The following is a 19959-nucleotide window of genomic DNA, read 5'->3' on the forward strand; positions in this document are numbered from 1 at the left end:
AAAGATGCTCAACATCATCAGTCATTAGGAAAATATAAATAAAACTCACAAGATATAATTTCATATCTACCAGGATAGCTATACTGAAGAAAAAACAGAAAAATAGTTAAGTTTTGGTGAGGATATGGAGAAACTGGAGTCCTTATACACTGCTGGAGGGAATGTAAACTGGTGCAGCTGCTGAGCCATATATTTTAGAGGAACTGCCAGACTGTTCCTCTAAAAGCTAAATATATGACCCAGCAATTTCACTCCTACATACGTGCCAAAAGGAATTGAGAGCAGAGATTCAAACAGATATCTACACACCAATGTTTGTTTCAGCAGTGTTCACAATTGCCAAAATTTGTAAACAACCCCAATGTCCAAAACCAGAAATGGATAAACATGTTTATCCATCCAATAGAATATTATTCAGCCATGAAAACAAATAGTACAACATGGATAAACCTTGAAAACATTATGTTAAGCAAAATGAGTCAGATAAAGAAGTACAAATATCATATGCTTCCAGTTATACGAAATACCTAGAACAGGCAAATTCACAGAAACAGAAAGTTGAATAGTGGTTACAGGGGCTGGAAAAAGAATGAGGACTTACTGAGTTTTTGTTTGGGTGATGAAAAGTTTTGAAACAGATAATGGCAATAGTTGCACAAGAGTGTGAATGTAATTGATGCTACTAAGTTATATACTTAAAAATGGTCAAAATGGGGGCACGTGGGTGGCTCTGTCAGTTAAGCATCAGACTCTGAGTGTGGAGCCTGCCTGCTTCTGATTCTCTCTCTCCCCTCTCCCTTTGCCCCCTCCCCTGCTTGCACTAGCTCATGTGTACTCTCTCAAAAAAAAATTTTTTTACATTAAAAAAAACCCTTTTTTTAATGTTTATTTTTGAGAGAGAGAGAGACAGAGACAGAGAGACAGAGTGTGAGCAGGGGAGGGTCAGAGAGAAAGGGAGACACAGAATCCGACGCAGGCTCCAGGCTCTGAGCTGTCAGCACAAAGCCTGACGTAGGGCTCCAACTCACAAACCGTGAAATCATAACCTGAGCCAAAGTTGGTTGCCCAACCAACTGAGCCACCCAGGTGCCCCATAAAAATTTTTTTTTAATGTTTATTTATTTTTGAGAGAGAGAGAGAGAGCGAGAGAGAGAGAGCGAGTGGGGGAAGGGCAGAGAGAGAGGGAGACACAAAACCTGAAGCAGGCTCCAGGATCTGAGCTGTCAGCACAGAGCCTGATGTGGGGCTCGAACTCACAGACCGAGCTGAAGTCAGACACTTAACCGACTGAGCCACCCAGGCGCCCTTCCCCACCTCCCAAAAAAAAGAATTTTAATAAACCTACCTGTGTAGCCTTGTCCCTCATACAAGGAGCAGCCTGCCCATGACTATCACGAGGCCAGTGCCCTGCAAGGTATGGAGCAGCAAGTGTATCCAGAGAGGAAGTGCGCCGGATAATACTAGAGGGGCTTGAGGATGGTGGTCGTGTTTTGTCACCTAGATTTAAGACAAATATATGTATTTTTAAAATAGATTAGGAAGGAAACAAAGTAGAAACTAAGTACTAAACTATGTGGAAATTCTCTAACTTGAAAAAAACAAGTAATAAAAAGGAGTAAGCGACTAATTCATACAAACTTGGAGGAATCTCCAGGGAATTATACTGAGTGAAAACAGTCAATCTCACATGGTTACATACTATATGATTTCATTTATATAACACTTTTGAAATGAAAAAACATTTAGAAATGGAGGAGAGATTACTGGCTGCCAGGAGTCAGAGATGGGGAGGAACAATGAACTGGCAGAAGAAAAGCAGGTGTTATAAAAGGGCAACAAGAGGGACCCTTGTGATAAGGAGCTATTCAGCTTTACTGTAGTGATAGATATACAAAACATACAGAGATTAAACAGTATAGAATTATACACATATACAAATGAGTTCAAGTAAAACTGGAAAAATCTGAATTAATAAGAATAGATTGTACAATGTCAATATCCTGGTTGTAATATTGTACTATGGTTCTACAAAATGTTATTACTGAGGGAGACTGGGCAAAGTGTACAAAACCTGTATTATTTGTTACAACTGTAATGATCTCTACAGGAAAAAAGAAAATAAGACAAATGTATATCTACCCATTTTAAAAATGTTCATCTTGGTTTTAAGATTAAATAAGTATAAGAAACAAATACTTATTTATCATTATACCACCTATACTCAAAAGGATATAAGACAGCTAAGATAAAGTTACAGGGAAAATTCCATTTTAATCAGCTCTATATAACACACATCTTAGGGAGATTTTGTCACAATAAAACCATATTAACCAGGCTATAGGAACGTTCATTGAAGCCACATATGCAAAAATCTTTTTCATTTCAAGCTACAGCATATAGATTTAAATGTGAGTTAAAAAAAGGAAAAAAAAAACTTTAAAAATTAGGTAATGGGAAGTGAGAGGTGACAGAAGAAACACCTTTGTATCTCCTTTTTTTCTTTGATGGGAGAAGGAAATAGGCTCAGCTAATTTATACTTTAAGAAAAGAAGGAAGGAAACAAAGGAAAGGCTTTAAAATATTAAACATATGCATAAATTGGACTGTATTATAATGCTATCATTCTAGTTCTATGTGATAAATACCTTTGCTCTTAAGCCCATATACAAAAACACTTTGAGACACCTATCTTCTGTTTGTATTACATTATGTCTTAATAAGAGTCTTGCACAGTTACAAGTGTAAAAGTTCAGTTCCTGGTTATGTGACCCATATAACAAGAGATTCAATTCCACTAAAATAATAGTTACAGCACCTGTGTTGCTGATAATCATAAAGCTGCTTCAAAGATATGCCTCCGATACATAATTTGCTTTCAAAATGGCACAATTATTTCACTGAAACAATGCCTAATTGTTGCAAATGCTAACCATCTCTGCATAGTCTTCCTTTTATAGTAAACACAAAATAAATGCTGTATGTGTCCGTAAGTTCAAGAAAGCGCATTCTCACATTATTATGACAAGTAAAAAGCAATAAATGTACATGTTCACAAATTTCCTCTAACTAAAAAATTAATCTCTACTGGACAGTCACATGACTGTTCTCAGCTAGGAAAAAAAAAAAAAAGACATACACTATGTGATCTGGGGTATATTCATCAAAATCAAATCGCCAGAAGCTTTCTGGTACCTCTTTCCTACCATGATGCTGCTTCAGTCACCCACCAGTACACTGACCAAGCAGATCTTACTAATCGGTCTGATTCCATTTTGGAGATTTTTAATTATTGAAGAGTTGACTTTTCAACGAGGCCTCTTAAGACTATTAAATTTTCTATAATAGGGGCGCCTGGGTAGCTCAGTTGGTTGAGTGTCCGACTTTGGCTCAGGTCATGATCTCATGGTTTGGGAGTTTGAGCCATGCATTGGGCTCTGTGCTGATGGCTCAGAGCCTGAAGCCTGCTTTGGATCCTGTGTCCCTCTCTCTGCCGTCCCCCGCTCATGCTCTCTTTCTCAAAAATAAATTTAAAAAACAAAAACAAAAACAAAACACTTTTAAATATTCTATAATGAAATGAAGAATAGAAAAATTATACATCATCACATGTAAAAATACTAAACATTTTCTCTTTAGAACTCCCTTCCTATAACCCACTCATTTGAACATTTACTAAGGGTCTGTGAGCCAAGGCAAAGACCTAGAAATTAAAAAGACTTAAGTTACAGTAAGGAACACAGTCTACATCTAGCTTGTCATGATTCCATTTCAATCCAAGTTCCCAAAATTGACAGGATTTGGTGCCTAATTATAAGGGAGTTTAAGGATGGGAGGGAGTCTCAATAGTCAAAGATGACTCAAAGATTCCCATCCTACCTAAACAAAGGCTGTATTTATAAGAAGTCCAGAGGAAAAAACTCTTGACAGCTGACAAGACCCTTCATGATCAGACCTCTCTAGCTTCATTCTGTTGCCTGTACTACCTCAATCTCTACACCAGGCTGAAGGACCTACAGTTCCCAACAAGTACTGTGCTTTGCATGCCTCCATGCCTTTGTCTCTACCTAGATTTCCCTAGATAGCTCTTTCTTTGGTTTGGCTAATTCATGTTTAACCTTTCAAACTTCAGTTCAGATGTCTAAACTGAAATTCAAAATTCAGTTCAGATATTTCCCCTGGAAAATCCTTTTTTTTTTTTTTTAAGTTTATTTATTTATTTTGAGAGAGAGCATGCACGCACATGAAAGCCTGCACAGGCATGAGTGAGGGAGCAGAGAGAGGGAGAGAAAGAGAGAATCCCAAGCAGGTTCCACATTGTCAGCACAGAGACCAATGTGGGGCTTGAACTGTGAGATCATGACCTGAGTGGAGATCAAGAGTAAGACGCTTAAGACTGAGCCACCCAGGCACCCCTCCCCTGGAAGATCTTCCTTGAACAGCCACCCAAGTCCAAGAACCACACCAACATCTAAGTCAAAAGTCCTACTGTTGTGCTGCCATAGTGCGGTTCACAGAAATAGTCCCTTGACTGTTCAGTGCTCTACTAAAAAATGAAATTTTGGAGGGCAGGAATTTTACTTCCCCTCCAACCCAATGATTAAGATGGTACCTGATATATATGCAGAGAGGAGAATGCCTTCTAATGTTACTATTCTTCATAAACAAGGGCAAGCATGCACCACACTCTTGTTAATCCAAAGTAAAACAACAAAGACAAATACTTCCTGGTATTACTTTCATGTGGAATCTTTAAAAAAAAAGGAAAAAAGTCAAACTCATAGAAAAATTATTGCCAGGGGGCACCTGGGTGGTTCAGTGGTTGAGCATCCAACTGTTGGTTTTGGCTCATGTCATGATCTCATGGTTTGTGAGTTCGAGCCAGGCATCAGGCTCTGTGCTGACAGTGTGGAGCCTGCTTGGGATTCTCTCTCTCTCTCTCTCTCTCTCTCTCTCTCTGCCCCTCCCTTGCTCTCTCTCTTTCTAAAAAAAAAAAAAAAAAAAATTAAAAAAAAAAAGGAAAAAGAAAAGTGATTGCCAAGGCATAGGAAAATAGGGAGAAGTTGATGAAACGGTACAAACTTTCAACTGCACAATAAATAAATAAAGTCTGAAGATCTAACGTATAACATGGTGACTACACTTAATTATCATTGTATTGTACAATTAAATTTACTTCATGTAGAACTTTAAAGGAGCTCCTGGGTGGCTGAGTCTGTTAAGTGCCCGACTTCAACTCAGGTCATGATCTCACAGTTCGGGGGTTCGAGCCCTGCATTGGGCTCTGTGCTAACAGCTCAGAGCCTGGAGCCTGCTTTGGAATCTGTCTCCCTCTCTCTCTCCCCCTCCCCCACTCATACTCTTTCTCTCTCTCTCTCTCTCAAAAATACATAAAACATTAATAAATAAATAAATAAATAAATGAAAAGATACATATGTGAGATGATGAATGTTATTTAAACAGATTAGAGGAATCCAATGTATACATACACCAAGTCACTTTAAATATGTTAAAACTTTGTCAAGTATATGTAAATGAAGCTAAAAATAAAACTAAATCAAAACAACAAAACAAAGGTTCAAACTTAACTTTGTTTTTTAACAATCAAGTCTTTAAAGAAGTTAACTACAGCAGGGTGTGGCACTAAAAACAGCAGTCAATGCCTTGGGCTCTAAAGTCAGAACTCCCCAACTATCTGTGACCAGTTCTGTTGGTTCCTGAGTAACTTCAACGGCAACAGTAGAGCATCCCAAAGCACAGCCCCTGGGTATTATATTAACAGATTCTATAGACCTTGTTAGATTTAGCTATTTGTAGAACTTAATCAGGTACTGCTTAAAGGTTGTATTCATATTCATTTGTTCAGTGAGGGAAAAAAAAAGTCTCACCTTTTTCAAATACAAAAATGATAAAATACTTATTGTAAAGAAATCTAACAACACAAATAAATGCCAATAGGACACCACTCAGAGATAACCATTTTAGTGAGTATTTATCTCAGAAATTTGTCTACCATTCACACACACAATTTTATATAAGTAAGGTTCCATTAGGCATGCTATTACTTATTGTTGAGAAATAAAATGAGCTTGTTGAGGACCTATTTCCATTGCAATAAATATAAATCTATAATACATCACCATTTTTAATAGCTGTATACTATCATATTGAATGGATATACTTAACTTAATCCCATAATGATAGACATTTCTAGAAGCAGATCGATATCTTTTTACATTTAATTATCTCTTTGTGAAAAAATTTCTAGATGTCAAATTATATATCCAAGGATACACATATATTAAAATTTTAAGTACTGCCACACTGCCTTCCACCAGAAAGGATTTTGCCCTCACAAGAATACTCATTTACCCACATTCTGCAGTGTACTTTATCATTTTCTGCCAATCTAAAAAAAGATTAAAAATACCTTTTTATTTGCATTTTGATTACTAAGTTATAAAATACTCAGATTTTACTGGAAATTTATATTTTTTATACATTACCAGTATTTTTAAATATTACTCCTGATCTCTCTTTTATAGAGATCTTTTCTTCTGTTGAAGAAACATTTAAAGGAGGTTCCTTCAGTTTCATTTTAGCTTCCTTTTCTCATTATTTTTAAGTAAAACAGTTAATTTTATGTTAAATACTATGCATAGTATGATTAAATTCTTATAAAAGTATATGCCTATTTATCCACTGTCTAAACTTCTTCCTACACACGCGCGCGCGCGCACACGCACACATACCCACACACACACACACACACACACACACACACACACAAACACTCACTCTCTCTCTTCCCCTCTTTCCCTCAAAATGTCTCTGGAAATTTTATTTCAGACCTGATTTTATTGCACTTTGCTTTAATGCATTTGACAGATTTTTTTTTTTTTTTTTTTTTTTTTTTACAAATTGAAGGTTTGTAGCAACCCTGAGTTGAAAAAGTCTGTAACATTTTTCAAACAGCATTTGCTCACTTCATGCCTCTGTGTCACATTTTGGTAATTCTCTCAGTATTTCAAACTTTTTCATCATTAAATTTGTTATGATGATCCGTGATTAGTGATCCTTGATATTATCATTGTAATTGTCTTGGGGCACCACAAGCCACACCCATATAAGACAATGAACTTAGTTGATAAATGTTGTTTGTGCTCTGACTGCTCCACTGACCAGCAGGTTCCCCCTTTCTATTCCTCTCCTTGAGCCTTCCTTGAGACACAACAATATTGAACTTAGACCAATTAATAATTCTACAATGGCCTCCATGTGATCTCTCACTTTCAATCAAAAGCTAGAAATGTTTAAGCTTAGTGAGGAAGGTATGTCCAGAGCCTAGATACGCTAAGATAGTCCTCTTATGCCAGTTAGCCAAGTTGTGAATGCAAAGGAAACATTCTTTTTTTTTTTTTTTTTAATTTTTTTTTTTTTTCAACGTTTATTTATTTTTGGGACAGAGAGAGACAGAGCATGAACGGGGGAGGGACAGAGAGAGAGGGAGACACAGAATCGGAAACAGGCTCCAGGCTCTGAGCCATCAGCCCAGAGCCTGACGCGGGGCTCGAACTCACGGACGGTGAGATCGTGACCTGGCTGAAGTCGGACGCTTAACCGACTGCGCCACCCAGGCGCCCCCAAAGGAAACATTCTTAAAGAAAATTAAAAGTGCTACTCCAGTGAACATATGAATAATAAGAAAGCCAAACACCCCTACTGCTGATATGGAGAAAGTTATAGTGGTCTAGATATAAGATCAAACCAGTCACAACATTCCCCTAGGCCAAAGACTAATCCAGACAAGGCCCTAACTCTCTTCAATTCTATGGAGGCTGAAAGATGTGAGGAAGCTACAGAAGAAAAGTTGGAAGTTAGCAGAGATTGGTTTGCGAGGTTTAAGAAAAGAAGCCATATTGGGGCCCCTAGCTGGCTCAGTTGGTAGAGTGTGCAACTCCTGATCTCAGGGTCATTAGTTTGAGCTCCAATTGGGCATGAAGTCTACTTAAAAAGCAAATAAATAAAAATAATGTTTAAGAAAAGAAAGAAAAAAAAGAAGCCATCTCTATAACATAAAGTGCAAGATGAAACAGCAAGTACTGATGTAAAAGCTGCAGCAAGTTATCCAGAAGACCCAGCTAAGATAATTAATGAAGGTGGCTATACAAAACAACAGATTTTCAACATAGATAAAACAGTTTTATACAGGAAAAGGATGCTATCTAGGTCTTTCACAGCTAGAGAGAAGAAGTCCATGCCTGGCTTCAAATCTTCAAATGAGAGGCTGACTGTCTTTGTTAGGAATTAATGTAGCTGGTAACTAGGATGAAGCAAATGCTCACTGACCATTCTGAAAATCCTAGGACCCTTAAGAATTATGCTAAACCACCCTGCCTGTGCTCTATAAATGGAAAAACAAAGCCTGGATAACAGCATATCTGTTTACATGGTTTACTTAATATCTTAAGCCCACTGTTGAGACCTACTGTTCAGGAAAAAAACCAAAACAAAACTCCTTTCCAAATATTACTGCTCACTGAGAATACACCTGATCACCCAAGAGTTATGATGGAAATAGGCAATGAGATTAATGTTTTCATGCCTGCTAACACAACATCCATTCTGTAGCCCATGGATCAAGGAGTCTTTTTGACTTTTCAAGTGTTATTATTTATGAAATACATTTCATAACACTATAGCTGCCTAGGTGGTGATTCCTCTGTTGGATGTGAGTAAAGTAAAATTGAAAACCTCTGGTAAGAATTCACCATTCTAGACACCATGAAGAACATCTGTGATTCATGGGAAGAGGTCAAAATATCAATATGAACAGGAGTTTGCAAGACATTGATTCTAACCCTCATGGATGACTTTGAGGGACTCAAGACTTCAGTGGAGGAAGTAACTGCAGATATGGTGGAAAGAGCAAAACCAGAATTAGAAGTAGAGTCTGGAGATATGACTAATTTGCTGCAATTTTATGATAAAACTTGAACAGATGAGAAAAGAAAGTAGTTTCTTGAGATGAATCTGCTTCTAGTGAAGATGCTATGAAAACTGTTGAAATGACAACAAAATAATTTGAACATTACATTAATGGAGTTGATAAAGCAGCAGCAGGGTTTGATTTGAATTCTGAAAAAAGTTCTACTGTGGGTAAAACTGCTATCAGAAAGCATCACAGGCTACAGAGAAATCATTCATGAAAGGAAAGGTCAATCAATGAAGCACTTACTTTAAGAAATTTCCATAGCAATCCCAACCTTCAGCAACCACCACCCTGATCAGTTAGCAGCCATTAACATCAAGCAAGCAAAAAGATGATGACTCTGAAAGTTCAGATGGTGGTTAGCATTTTTTAGCAATAAAGGATTTTTCAAGGGGCGCCTGGGTGGTTCAGTCGGTTGGGCGTCCGACTTCAACTCAGGTCATCATCTCACAGTCTGTGAGTTCAAGCCCCGCGTCGGGCTCTGTGCTGACAGCTCAGAGCCTGGAGCCTGCTTCAGATTCTGTGTCTCCCTCTCTCTCTGCCTCTCCCCAACTCATGCTCTCCCTCTCAAAAATAAATAAAACTTGAAAAAAAAATTTTAATATTTTTCAATTATGTACCTTTAAAAAAATATATAATATTATTGCACAGCTTAATAATAAGCTACAGTACAGCACAAACATAATTTTTATATGCACTGGGAAACCAAAAAACTAATCTGACTTGTTTTATTGCAACATTCACTTTATGGGGATGGTCTGCAACCACACCTGCAAAATCTCCAAGGTATGCCTTTATTTTGGATCCAAGTCCTCTGTCAAATATATGTAGCTGAAAATTTCTGCCTAGTCTGAGGTGTGTCTTTTCCTTTTCTTAATGATGTTTTCTGAAAAGCAATTTTTAATTTCACTATAATAAATTTATCAGCTACTTCTAACAGTTTGTGTTTTTTACTTCCTAAGAAATCTTTGCCTACCCTAAGATCAAGATTTGCTTCTAAGTCATCTTCTGGACATTTTTCAATTTTAGCTTTCAAATTTAGATCTTTGATCAATTTAGATTTCATTTTTGTGTATAATCTGATCAAGGATTATCACTCCCCACCCCACACATTTATTCCAAAACCATTTGTTGAAAATATTATATTTGCCCCCACAGAACTAACTTAAGGAATCTTTACTGAAATATATGGGCTATTTCTGGATATTCTACTCTGCTCCACTGATCTATATCTCTGTCCACAAGCAGTACAGTAAAAGTTCTTCAACTTTAAGTTGCTATTTTTCAATACTGTTTGTCTACCTGCATTTCAATATAAATTTTAGGTTTTTGCAATTTTGTATAATTCTAAAATTTAATAATAAAAAATCAAATTTCATGTATTTTTAATGTAAATTTTAAGACCAGAATAGGAGTCATAGGAGGTAAAATACTTAGTTTATTCCTGACCTTGAGTAAAGAAAGATGTTAGCTGTAGGCTAACACAGCTATAGGCTATTATATATAAACATATATTATACGCTTATATATAAGACAATAAAGCAGGCTTTAGTTAATGAAGTTATCTTCTATTCTGAGTTTCCTGAGAGTTTTTAACAAGGATGTTTAATTTTGTCAAACACATTTTTCTGCATAAACTGAGATAACAGTGATTTTCCTTCTTTGCCCTTAGATAACAGGGTGAAATAGTCAAGTATCATTATTCATGGTAATTATGTACTATAAAGTCTCCAATGAACACTGAAATTGTGAACACTGAACCACTGTTCCTAGTGGATACCCAAGTTTAGACCCCTATGAGCCTCTGATTACAACATTTGTAATAATTAATAAACAGCTTTAAGTGTTTCTGTTTAAAGACACCTTATTTAATACACAGGATTGATTCATAAACACTGAAATCATGGCCAACATCACTATAATTCATGCCTAAACAAAGTTTATCTAACACACATATTTTCTCCATAAGGCACATAATGACCTTGTGATTAGGAAGACAAGATTGCACATCAGCACTACACTTGGAGGCCATTTTAAAGAAAAAAGCAAAAAGCAAAAAATGGGAAAAATGTAACACTAAATATACTGTGAAAAGAATACTTGTTTACAATAGGAGAGCTGAAAGAAAGCAGAGAGCTTTGACCTCAGTAGGGAATATGTGTATTGGGTGACTCAAATTTGTCATTAAATGTCTGCAAGTGATCCCAAGTGTCACAAGTATTGATTTTTAAGTTACAAATAAAATTCAGCTAGTGGGCAAATTTTCAAATGTGGAATCTCTGAATAGTAAGGACTGTATTTTTTTTTTTTTTTTACTGTTAAACTTATATACTTGGCATAAACTCCACTTAATCCTGATATATCATCATATTTATACTGCTGGATTTGACTTGATAATATTTTGTAAAGGAGTTTTATGCTTGTATATGAAGGATACTGTTGTGTAGTTTTCTTAAAATGGCTTTATATGGCTTTGATATTGGTGTTATACTATCTTATAAAATGAGCTGGGAAAAATCTCTCCTATTTTCTGAAAATGTTTAGGGACAATCATTATTATTTTTTTCTTAAAATTTTGATAGAATTCACATTTGAACTATCTGGCCAGTTTTTTTTTTTTTTATGAGTTTTTAATTACAAATTCAATTTATTTCATAGATATAAGGATAGTTAAAGGGATATTCAGGTTTTCTATTTCTTCTTGTGTCAGTTTTGGTAGTTTGTCTCTTTTAAGGAATTTGTCTACTTCATCTAAATCGTTGAATTTACTGGCATAAAGTCCACAATGATCCTTTATTATACTTTTAATTTATGCATGATCTGTAGTAATACCCTTTCATTCTTGGCACTGTTAATTTGTACCTTTTTTTCCTTCATCAATCTAAAGTTTTATCATTTTTATATATCCTCTCAAAGAACCAGCTTTTGATTTCACTGATTTTTCTCAATAATTTTATCAATTTTCTAAATCACTGATTTCGGTTTTATTTCCTTCCTTCTACTTTCTGTTTAATTTGCTCTTCTTTTTCTAGCTTAAAATAAACACTTAGAAAATTACTGATTTTAAATTTTTCTTCATTTCTAATACAAGCATCTTTCAAAATTATACATCCCCACCCCCCGCAAAAACAAAACAAAACAAAACAAAAAACCTATACATTTCCCTTTAAGCATGTCTTAGCTGTATCCCAAAGAGTTTATGTTGCTTTCATTACCATTCAATCCAAAATATTTTCTAATTTCCCAGGACACGTGGGTGACTGTTGGTTAAACATCCAACTCTTGATTTTTGGCTCAGGTCATGATCTCATGATTTGTGAGCTCAAGTCCCACATCAGTGGGCACTGTCAGTGCAGAGCCTTCTTGGGATTCTCTCTCTCCCTCTTTCTCTGCCTCTCCCCTGGCTCCCTTGCTCTCTCTCTCAAAATAAACTAAAAAAAAAAATTTTTTTTTTCTAATTTCCCTTGTGGTTTCTTCTTTGATCCAAGGATTATTTACAATTGTTTTTTCAATTTCCAAATACTTTCCATATAGCTGTTGCTGATTTCTAATTTAACTGTTATGCTCAGAGAACACTTCTATATGATTTCATTCTTTTGAAGTAAATGAGACTTATTTTATGGTTCATATGGTATATCTTGGTGAATGTTCCATGTGTAGTTGAAAAGAATGTGTACTGTGCTACTATTACATGCTCTATAAATGTAAATTAGGTTATGTTCCTTGATAATGTTGCTTAAGTCTTCTAACTGCTTACTTATTTTCTGTCTACTTGTATTATCAATTACTAGGAAAGGAATGTTGACCTCTGCTTCATGAATTTTGAGGCTTTCCTAATGGAAACATACACACCTAAAGAACACGTTGCTGATAAATTGATCCTCTTGTCATTATGAAATATCTCTCTTTTTCCTTATTCTTAAGTCTACTTTAAATAGTAGTTAATATTCTAGCTTTCTTACACTCTATACTCAGTTTTGTACAGTGTGTATTTTCCCATCTTTTTACTTTCAACCTATCTGGTTCTTTAAAGTCTTTAGGTTGTACATAATAGGATCTTGCTCCAGTCTGATAAGCTCTGTATTTTAACTAAAGTGCTTAGACCATTTAACACTGTTATGTGTATACCAATTTATTTTCTATTTGTTCCATTTGTTTTTTTTTCCCTCTTTTCCTAAATAATTTTGGCTGGAGTATTTTTAGTAGTTCATATACTCCACTGATACATTAGCTATATCTCTTTTACTTTTTGCTTGGTTGCTGTAGGGTTTTACAACATGCATCCTACTTTATCACACTCTACCTTCAAATTATATCACTTTACATATAACAGAAGACTCTTAGTGCTGCATGTTTCAATTGTTGCCTACTGTCTTTTGTGCTACTGTTGTCATGTACTTTATGTATACATTATATACCCATATATGATATTACTATTTAGCTTTAAAGCAATTATTTTCTAAAGAAATCAAATGATGACAAAAAAAGTCTTTTCTCTCTCTCACTTACACTTATTATTGCCAGTGTTCTTTATTTCTTTGTATAGACCCAATTTGCTATTTGGTTTCATTTTCCTTTCACCTGAAGAACTGCTTTAACATTTCTTGCAGTGCCAGATTGCTGGTAAATAATTCTATCATTTTGTATATATGAAAATTCATTTTGAAGGATATTTTTGCTGGATATAAAAATTTCGAGTTTACAGTTTTATCTTTCAGCACTCAAAAGATGTCATTCCATCAGATTAAGAGGTATAAACTTCCAGTTATAAAATAAGTCACAGGGATAAAAGTAAAGCACAGGGAATACAGTCATTAGTATTATTATATGGTGAAAGATGGTAAATATACATTTACAGTAATGAAACTGTGTAATGTACAGAATTCTTGAATCACTATGTTATACCCTTGAAACTAATATAACACTGCATGTCAAGTAAATTTCAAGTGAAAAAAAAAAGAAAGATGTCATTCCATTATGTTGATACATATTATTTCTAGCAAGACACCTGCCATCATTTTTTTGTCCCTCTGTCATTTTTCTCCAGCTGCTTTAAACTTTTTTCTCTACCACTGTCTTTCAGCCATTTGATTATGGTCTTCTTTGTGCTTATCCTGCTTGGGATACTGAACCCTCTGGATCAGTAGGTTTATAGTGTTTACAAAGTTGAGAAATTTTCAGTCACTTTTTCTTTAAAATTTTTTTCCCTGTCCCCCTTGCTCTGGAGTAAAATTACACCCATATTATACCTCAGGCCACAAAAGTTCTGTTCATTTATTTATTTATGCCTTTCTTTTCTCTGTGTTTAATTTTTGGGTAGTTTCTATTGCTATGTCCTCAACTTCACTGATCTTTTCTTCATCAGATTAAAAAAAAACTGATGTTAATCTCAGTTAATTTTTTCATTTCACTTAGTGTATTTCTCATCTGTACAAACTCCATTCAGTCTTTTTTAAACTTATTTTTTCTTCTCATTACAGTTTTCCTTTAAATATTTGAGCACACTGAGCATATTTATAAAGTTTTGGTCTGCTAATTCTACCACCTTTATTATCTTAGTCTGTTTTCACTGTTAGTTTTCTCCTGGTGTTCATGTTTTCCGGATTCTAGTAATTTTTTATTGGGTGCTATACAGAATGATATACTTTTAAGTGTCTGGATTTTGTTATCTTCCTTTAAAGATTTTTAGGCTTTGTTCTGAAAGTCAGTTAAGTAACCTGTGGATCAGCTTGATCTTTGAAGTTTATTTTTAAGTTTTAGGATAGACTGTGGGTAGATTTTACTCTTGGCTAGTTTAGCCCTACTACTAAGACATAGGCCTGTCGGGGTCTCTATGGAACATTCCAGGTAATGAAAAAGGTCTCACCTCTGTCTGCTCAATGCTTCAGCAATTCCCCAGCTCTGGAAATTACTCACTTACAGCTCTCCAGTCAATCCTTGTCCAGTCTCACAAAGTTTTACTCTACATACACACATTCTACACACTCCTTTAATAAAGGCTAGAGAAAACCCCTATGCAGATCTCTAGAACTCTTTTTCCACATAGCTCCCTCTTCTCTGAAGCTTTGTGCAGCAATTTTCAGCCACTTCAACTTCCCTGAACTACAATCTCTATCTTATCAATTCAACCAGATATCATGCACCAACCAAGACTCCTCCTGCCTGCACCAAGCTCTGACATGTGTTTTCCAGCAGAAATACAGGGCAATTATAGCAATCATCTTACTTGTTCCCCTCTTCTCAGGAATCACATTCCCACACTGCCTGTTGTCCAATATCTAAAAATAGTTGTTTGACATCTTTTATCCAATTTTCTCATTATTTACCTAAGGAGGTTAAGTCCAGAAATGGTTTCTCCTCATGGTCAAAAGCAGAAATCTCTTCCTCTCCAAATAATCATACTTTAAACTCAAGTTATTCCTGAGGTATCACCCAGAACTATAAACAAATCTTTTGGTTAATGAATTGTTTTATTCATGGGGTAGTTTTAATTCACATAAAACTAGATAAATAATGAGGAAAAAGGTGAAAATAAAAATGAGAAAATGAAATACCTACATACAACTAACACTGACTAAGCAATTTATATCAGGCATTATGCTAATTGATTTCCATACATTACCTCATTTAAACTACACAGTAACACTTTGAGGTGAAGAATACTCAATTCATTAATCCAATAAACCTTTATTAAACACATATTACTAGACATTTCTAGGTACTGATGATATAGTGGTGAGTACCAAAGTCAAAACGCATAATCCTTAGGAGTTTATCAGCATTAATCCCACCCTCCATATGACAAAACTGAGCGAGCATTAGAAAAGTAAGTAACATGTCACCATTACAAACGAAGAAGCAGAGGGGCACCTGGGTGGCTCACTTGGTTGGGCGTCTGACTTCAGCTCAGATCAACTCAAGGTTTGTGGGTTCGAGCCCCGCGCTGGGCTCTGTGCTGACAGCTTGGGGCCTGGAGCCTGCTTTGGATTCTGTGTCTCCCTCTATCTCTGTCATTCCCCCACTCAGGCTCTGTCTCTCTTAAAAATAAACATTTAGAAAAATCAAAAAAAATGAAAGAAAAAAGAAAGAAAGAAAGAAAGAAAGAAAGAAAGAAAGAGAAAGAAAGAAAGGAAGGAAGGAAAGAAAGAAAAAAAGAGGCAGAGCCAAGGCTTAAGACTAAGTCTCTTTAAAATTAGACTCTGGGCAAGATCTAAAGTACTACATTAGGGGCGCCTGGGTGGCTCAGTTGGTTAAGTGTCTTGACTTCGGCTCAGGTCATGATCTTATGGTTCATGGGTTCAAGCCCAACGCGGGGCTCTGTGCTGAACGCTTGTTCAGAGCCTGGAGCCTACTTCAGATTGTGTGTCTCCTTCTCTCTCTGCTCCTCCCCCATTCGTGCTCTGTCTCATTCTGTCTCTCATAAATTAATTAATTATTTTTTTTAACTACTACATTAGAAGGCCTGTCACAGGACTCACAGTCTACTAAGAAATACAGGTAATTAGGTACATACAACATACTATAACAAATACTGGAAAAGTGATTATGTCCACATTATTAAGAAGAGACTAAATGACTTTGACTTTTGTGCTCACAGAGCACCTCTCACATTTTACTAAGAAGGAGCAAGAAGAAATCTGTTCAACATTTTGCTTAGAAATCTGCTTAGCTAAATCGCCCAGTTCATAAGGCACATTTCCTACTTTCCATGTTACTGAAGGCAAGAGTGTTACTAAGATATCTGCCTCAATATAACAAGGAACCCCCTTCCTCCAGTTTACAACAATACATTTCTCATTTTTTTTGAGCCCTCATTTGCAGCTTCCTCAAAGCCCAAACGTATAGTCTGTTCAAAGAAACTGCTCCATCATGATATACAATATTCTTATAACCTCCACTCACTGCCTGAATCCAAAGCCATTCCCACTTTCACATATATTTGTTATGGCAGCACCCCATCTGCAGTTACCAAAATCTGTATTAGTCAATCATTGTTGCAAAACAAGTTATTCTAAAACTTACTGGGCTTAACATATCACACATTCATTATCTCACAGATTCTATGGCTCAGAAATCTACATTTGATTTAACTGAGTGTCTCTGACTCTGGGTCTCTCACAAAGATGGAATCAAAGGTATCATCTGGGGCTGCAGTTATCAAGGCTTAAGTGGAGAAGGATCTGCTTCCAAGCTCTTTCACAGAACTATTGGCAGACCTCATATCCTTGTTGACTGTTGTTGGCCACAGACATCAGTTTCTTTCCACTTGGGCCTCTCCCTTGGTCTACTTAAGTATAACAAGTTTCTACCCCATAAGAATGAGGACTCACAGAGAGCAAATAAGCGAGTGATGGCAAGATGCAAATGACAATTTTTCAGTAACATAATCTCAGTAATGATGTCCCATCATTTTTGCTATATTCTTTCATTAGAATTGAGTCACTAAGTCCACCTCATATTCAAGGGGAGGGTATTTTACAAGGGTGTGAATACCAGAAAGTGGAACCAATTGACAGCCATCTCAGAGGTACAACCAAAGTAGCAGTAATCACAAATGAAAGAGGAAAAGGAAATGCCTAGAAGAGCAGAGGTTTTGTGACAGATGGGGCACTTGAGCCAACTCTTAAAAAGGGGATTTGGACACTGAGGGAACAGGAAAGGACATGCCAAAGGAGGGGGTGGGGGGAGATGGTGAAATATAGCTCTAGGAACTACATGTAACCTTATACCTTATAATAACTAAAACAAAAGAACCATGCAATATGACTATGAATTGGCCAGAGAAGGTCTTGAACACTATGCCAAAAATTTTAGATTTCTTAAGGGAAATGACATGACCAGATTTGCATTTTAGAAGACATTTTTAGGCAGCAATATGGATGGAGAATAAACTAATTCAGGAAGATTTATCAAGTGGCGATTGCAATAATCCAAGTAAGCAAGACAACTAGAATCAAGAAACATGAAATATTTCTGAGCAATTCAAGAGATCGATAGTACTGAGTCCTTAGGGGTGTCTATGTGCACTGTATTCATGGTGAAGGGAGGCGGACAGAAGTGCAGCAGAGTGGCAAGAATATGGCATTTGAAACTATCTAGACCCTGTTCAAATCCAACTCTATCAGCTATATTGCCACCTGGTTAAGGTCCTTAACTGTTCTGAACCTCTCTTAATGCATCTGTAAAATAAACAGGGTTGCTCTGAGGACTAAATGAGAATGCTTATGCACAAAGCCAGGACATAGTAAATAGCATCTAGCATTATTATTAGTTCCAAAAGCTTCAGGCATAGGCAACCATAATATAATTAGTTCAGTTTCAAACCCACTGAGTTTCATACAGGCATAGGATACTAAATTGAGACTTAATCGACAGTTTTGTACATTAGTGTGGTTACAGAGTGTGTCTGGAGTTCTGTGTCAGAAGGACAAATCTGTAAATAATCTGTGTAAAAAAGCTATTGGTATACAAACAGTTGATGACGCATAAGAGAAGTGAGTATTGGGGTGCCTGGGTGATTCATCAGTCAGTTAAGTGTCCAATTCTTGATTTTGGCTCAGGTCATGATCTCACAGTTCATGAGATCAAGCCCCACTTCAGACTGTGTGCTGACAGCATGGAGTCTGTGTGGGATTTTTCTCTCCCTCCCTCTCTGTCCCTCCTACTCTCTCTGGCTCTTTCAAAATAAACAATAACAACAACAACAACAGCAAACAAAACTAAACAAGAAGTGAGTACTGACTGGAACCCTAGGAAACAAGAATATTCCAGGGGCCTGCAAAGAAAGAGTAGTTTGAGAAAGACACTGCCTCCGGAGTGCCATGAGGATTAAAAAGAAAGAAACGCTGGGGCGCCTGGGTGGCTCAGTCAGTTAAGCATCCGACTTCGGCTCAGGTCATGATCTCACGGTTTGTGAGTTCAAGCCCCACGTAGAGCTCTGTGCTGACAGCTCAGAGCCTGGAGCCTGCTTCAGATTCTGTGTCTCCCTCTCTCTTTGCCCCTCCCCCACTCACACTTTGTCTCTCTCTCAAAAAATGAAGAAAAAAAAAAAAACAGAAAGAAATACATAAAACACCTAGCATATACCCCCTTCAAAAGCTGTTTCAATAAAGCCAACAAGCAGAAGTCACACTGGATAGTCTGAGGCATGAATAGGAAGTGAAAAGTTAGACACGATCCTTTAATAAAAGTTCCTTATGAAGAGAAAGAAATAAAGTAAAAACTTTATGAAGGAATGATTGACCTTTAATTCACTCTAAAGCTGGCTCTAGCAACTTTTTTACACTAAAATCAAGTCCAAAACAAACAGTAAGAGAAAAGGCGAAACAAGGACTTAGCCCTCTAGCATATACAGTATCAGCCAGCTGTAAACAAAGTTTATGCTTAGTTCAGAAGTATGCCATAGCTCCTTTCTGGGCTCCCAGTTGTAGTGTTTCACTTCTCTTTAAAACAAACAAAAACCCACCCCACACTAAAACAGATCCATCTGCAACTAATAAACACTTGCTAATAGCAGTCTTGAAAGAGTGACAATAAATGAACAAATACAAAAAGTAAATAGAACTTAAACTTCATATTTCAAAAGGTACTTTAGAATTTTAATATCTATTAGTAGTACACACATATTGTGCTTATTAAAATCCATACCATTAGCTTGTTCTCTCTCTTTCGCATGAGACATGAATTTAGAACTGCCTGCCGTATATATGCTTAGAGGTGACCCACAAGCTATTCTGAACCTATCATTTTTTTTTCCAGTTTATTTATTCTGAGAGAGAGAAAACACAAGCAGGGAGGGGCAGAGAGAGAGGAGAGAAAGGGAGAGAGAGAATCCCAAGCAGGCTCTGTGCTCTCAGCATGGGAGCCCAATGCAGGACTTGATCCCACAGCTGTGAGACCATGACCTGAACCAAAATCAAGAGTAAGACGCTTAACCAACTGAGCCACTCAGATGCCCCTGAACCTATCA

The 19959-nt window shown here is 36.4% G+C and overlaps 1 protein-coding gene across 1 annotated transcript in view; it reads right to left on the reverse strand.

The window, feature by feature from the left end:
- Window positions 1-19959, reverse strand: part of FAM117B (family with sequence similarity 117 member B) — a 95112-nt gene that overhangs the window by 38622 nt on the left and 36531 nt on the right. Inside the window, exon 2 of the mRNA XM_049615158.1 lies at window positions 1346-1497. Coding sequence (XP_049471115.1) covers window positions 1346-1497 — 152 coding nt within the window. The remainder of the gene's footprint in view (window positions 1-1345; window positions 1498-19959) is intronic.

The sequence above is a fragment of the Panthera uncia genome (genome assembly GCF_023721935.1).
Source record: "Panthera uncia isolate 11264 chromosome C1 unlocalized genomic scaffold, Puncia_PCG_1.0 HiC_scaffold_3, whole genome shotgun sequence".
NCBI classification, from domain to species: Eukaryota; Metazoa; Chordata; class Mammalia; order Carnivora; family Felidae; genus Panthera; species Panthera uncia.